At 34.3% G+C, this 4,410-nt stretch overlaps 1 protein-coding gene across 11 annotated transcripts in view; it reads right to left on the reverse strand.

Annotated features, from left to right (window-relative positions):
• The window catches only part of LOC115244262 (serine/threonine-protein phosphatase PP1-beta catalytic subunit), an 11,763-nt gene that overhangs the window by 4,347 nt on the left and 3,006 nt on the right, over nucleotides 1-4,410 (reverse strand). The window contains exon 2 of one of the 11 annotated variants that reach the window (XM_029821792.1): nucleotides 3,533-3,607. The exons of the other annotated variants lie outside the window; for them this stretch is intronic. Within the exon in view, the coding sequence (XP_029677652.1) occupies nucleotides 3,533-3,607 (75 nt within the window). The remainder of the gene's footprint in view (nucleotides 1-3,532; nucleotides 3,608-4,410) is intronic. 11 annotated transcript variants of the gene reach the window in all.

Below are 4,410 nucleotides of genomic sequence, written 5' to 3' on the forward strand. Positions count from 1 at the left end.
AAAAAAAAAAAAAAAAAATTAAATTAAATAAATAAAAACGCAAATATATATATACGGCGAAATTATCGCCAATACGAGAGATTTTATGGCTAATTTCAATCTTCTCTTGAACGCCTTTATGTCAAGATAGAAGTCTATCTTTAACATATAAGAACAGGCGGTCTATCTCCGGAAAAAAAATCGATAATGCCATTGTTACACGTATAATTAGTGTCGCTACTTAAACCGCATTACTTATACGTTACGCGCGTATTACTCCTTCTGGAATTACTCAAGCGTGATACGCCAATAATATCATTATTTCCCGTCAATTTCTTTCATACGTTTCTATTGAGTTATGCATTACAGTTCTCCTAATTGTCATCATTACGCGCGCTTATGTAACTCCTTGGTTTAAAAAAAAAAAAAAAGAAAAAGAAAAAAACATATGACTACATCGACGTCATTCTTGTCGAGTCACTCGCATTGATGACTTGCAAGTATTGTGAAATCGATAATGACGTCTATGATAACGCGTTCCATCTTTCTGTCCACCGCACTAATGAGAGAGAAACGTCAAGGTACTTTATTTTTTTTTTTCACAGATACACCGAGCATAATTCTACTTTGGGGCATGGAAGATGAATCAAGTTCTGCCGGTATCGACTGTCTCAATAAACAGGGGTGAGAGATACACGATTACAGTATTACAAGATTACGGTGAGGCCAGATCATCTTTGCCTATTCTCGAGCACTTTGCACATGAGTCCACGCGGTACTTCTGGCGTGGTCTACGGTGATATCGCATCGGCTATAATAGCGTCAAAGGTGTTAAATTACTAAGCTCGTTATAGGCAATGGGGATAATGTCTCGGGAGAAAGAATCTCTGACGGATTGTACATGAATGTAATGGAAACCTAAAATAATATTACTCGACTATAAATTCTGGATAGTGGTGCAACACTCTGGACGATTCAAGTTTTCTGGGTTTCCTAATCTCTACGTCAAATTTAATATCATCTCTACATAAACACAATGCCACGTGAATGGTAAATGCATCAATGAACAAATATTTATATACATTTCTACGATCATAATAAAATAACATTATATTTACGAAATTAGATAATTATAAATTAAACCAATAATTTATTGAAATTAGAAGAAAAAAAAAATATTTAACTAATTTTAAATAATTCTTTTTTTATTGTAAACTTATCGATATATCAACGAATATAATAAAGTTTTATATTTAAAATGTGAATAATACATTTAATGGAAAAAGATGAGTTATATATAGAACTCGCTTTCGCTGAGTAAAAATTCACTAGTGCATTTAATCTCGATTCTTCATAAACGTGTCGAATATCTATGAACGATGTCACTCGACACCCCTAAAGCGTTAATAAGCGGTGCTCAAAGGCAGAGAGGTGATTTAACCGACATCCAGTGGAGATCATCCCTCTTTATGAAGCTATGGATATGTCGTCGGACTGTTTATTTATAGGCATAAAGGGGAATTCACGGTGCTGCGGCTGAACTGGGCCGATACTGGTTATTGGAAAACTGCATATTAGCAAGGTCACGGCGACCATAGAGCAGAAATGCAGAGATTCCGCTAACCACGGAGGGGAGGGAGAAGCTATTGTCAGACTTTGCTGCAACACACCTAAACACCATATGGATATATTCCAGACGAAAAGCTGGAAATGTCACTGCGCGGAGTCATCGAGTGCTAAAATAAGCGCACCGAAATAAAAACAAATATCTTTAGAAATGTGAAACCGCTCGAATAGCGATGCGTAAACATGCATAAGCATTTCATCACGTACATTAAAATTCTAACAATATATGATATATATATCAATTGTGTAAAAATTTACATATTACGTTGGTTAATTATAAGAGAATTATGGATAACTGCTTTTCCGAACAAATTAATAAAATCTGATTAAAAAATTATTTCTTTTATAGCGATAGCTTTTCCATTAACATATTTCGCATATACTTGTGTAAATGTAATTTAATTTAAGGCGATGTATTGATTCAATGATCCAATACATATTCGATATCCGATAGTTAAATCTGACCTGTCGTATAAATTGCCGCTCTTGCAAATGATGGAAAGAAAATTATAAATTAGAAATAACCTGTCCCTGAAGAGGTTAAAAATAATTGTAAGGTCTCGATAGATCTCTTGTATTTTTTTAATCACAAATGCGCATTAATTCAATATTCAAACATTAAAATTACGTGATATAATATATGAACTTCCGTTAAATTATATTTTAATCTAAATGATATATAATTGTATTATATCGAAAAGCAATATATAGATGCATTTTATAGATAATTTATAGATAAATTATGTGTGCTGATAAGAGATATCGTTTTCAATTAAAGATACTTAATATTTGATCTAATTAAATCCGTATCTACATACAATAATAATTCAAAACACAATCAATTTAATAAAATTTTTTGTTTTGAAAATTACGATTATTTTGACGGGAAAAAAAAAAGTTTCATACTTGAATAAAAGCATAGGAAGAAGGTATAATCAAAACGTATGCACGAATTACGCCGCGGATCGCATAAATACACATCTATTATACTAAAACGTGCTCTAAACTAACATTTAAACTAACATTTCCAGCCAACCATTCGAGTTTTACGTGGCTAAAGCATCTCAATCGAGAGGATTACGTGCGTGAGAAAAAAGAAAGGCGGAGAAAAGAAAACGATGAACCCTAAAATGTCAATGCGAAGTGCATCGACAGAAATCCAGAAATAATTTGAAATTCGTTTAAAAAGAAATCTGTGGAGATACTCATATTCCGAAATAATAGAGATGAGTGGAGATATGTAATTATCGTAACTTTAAATTTAACGATAAGAGAAGTTTAACAGGATCGACGATTAAGAACGAGCAGTGGGGGATAACATCGCTAAAAAAAAACGTGCAAGATCGGCGATGCTTTGGTGAGCAAAAAAAAAAAAAAAAGGAGTCGACAAATAAACGCGCGCGCGCGAGATCGACGAACAATGATGGCTAATCGTATATCGTAAGACGCATTTAGCGCTAAACATGACTATACTAGTCAATGTTTTTACATCATCGAGAGATTTCGATCAATCTTTCGATTAAATTTTTGAAACGTGACAGCCCCTTTTAGCGACGCTACGTCCTTTAAACGTGTGTATGACGTCTTAAACAGAAACATAAATATAGACCAAAAGAGAAGACAAATCGATGAAATGCGCGTTTTAACGCCGAATGCGACAGTTACATTTGAGAACGTTTAGAGATGTTGCACCATTTAAGCTGCATTCGTCTTGACGTTCAAGCTACAATGTCAAGACGAACGCAGTCACAGGATGATAGTGGAATTATACGAAAAAGAGTCGGCAAGCCCTAAGCAAACTAAACAAACGCAGGACGTATAGCTCTACGTGGGGGACGGGGAGAGGTTTTTGCTGTTTCCTGTTGTTTTGCTGTGGACGGTGGTGGTGACGGTGATGACGGTTATTGTTGTTGTAGTAGTTGCGTACCGACGAAGTCCGACGAGAAAATATCTTTTAGCTTGGCTTTCTTCTGAAGAACCTGGTCTTTCTGCGTGTGGTATACTTTACCGCACAAGGGGGTTCCGCATTCGCGTAGCATGAGAGAGAACAAACAAAAAGAGATTTTGTTGTTTTTTTTTCTGCGCCTAAAGAGAACATGAGGAGGATATATAAAAGATCGTGATCGCGCGGTGATCAGTGGCGTAAAGCGGGGGTGATGCGGTGGCAAGTTGCCACGGAGAAATTGCCGCTCTTGCAAATGATGGAAAGAAAATTATAAATTAGAAATAACCTGTCCCTGAAGAGGTTAAAAATAATTGTAAGGTCTCGTTAGCGGATGACTCTGGAGTGCGAACTTCGTATCGCTTCAGGGACACGCGACGAACGTAGTTATTAGCGTAATTTTCAGTATTAAATCATTGCCCCATGTTCCGATATATGACGATATTTCAGAAACATAATAATCCGGATCGTAAAAATCAGGAAACCCGCTGACAAAATTTCCTTGACAAATTATCACTTTTATATATCATATATCATATCACTTTTATATATCGCGTTGAAGATAAACTTCTTTGTGTGAATAAAAGAGATTAAGAATCTAAAATAATTCGTTCCTGAAGTAGATAAAAATAATTCGTTATTATCGCTGGGCAAACATTTAATTTTTTATTCGTAGGACTAATAAAAGAATGTATTCCTTCAAAATCGCATCATGTAAATTAACAATTACTTTTTTTTTCGCGAAAGTTTTACGAAGTTTGTATTGCTTATTAATTGCTTTTTTTATTATATGATAAATAATTACATGATAAATACGCTATATTCATTAAATAATGTATTATTATAAATATATATATATATAT

The sequence above is a fragment of the Formica exsecta genome, unplaced genomic scaffold (genome assembly GCF_003651465.1).
Source record: "Formica exsecta isolate Colony F162 unplaced genomic scaffold, ASM365146v1 scaffold80, whole genome shotgun sequence".
Taxonomy (NCBI): domain Eukaryota; kingdom Metazoa; phylum Arthropoda; class Insecta; order Hymenoptera; family Formicidae; genus Formica; species Formica exsecta.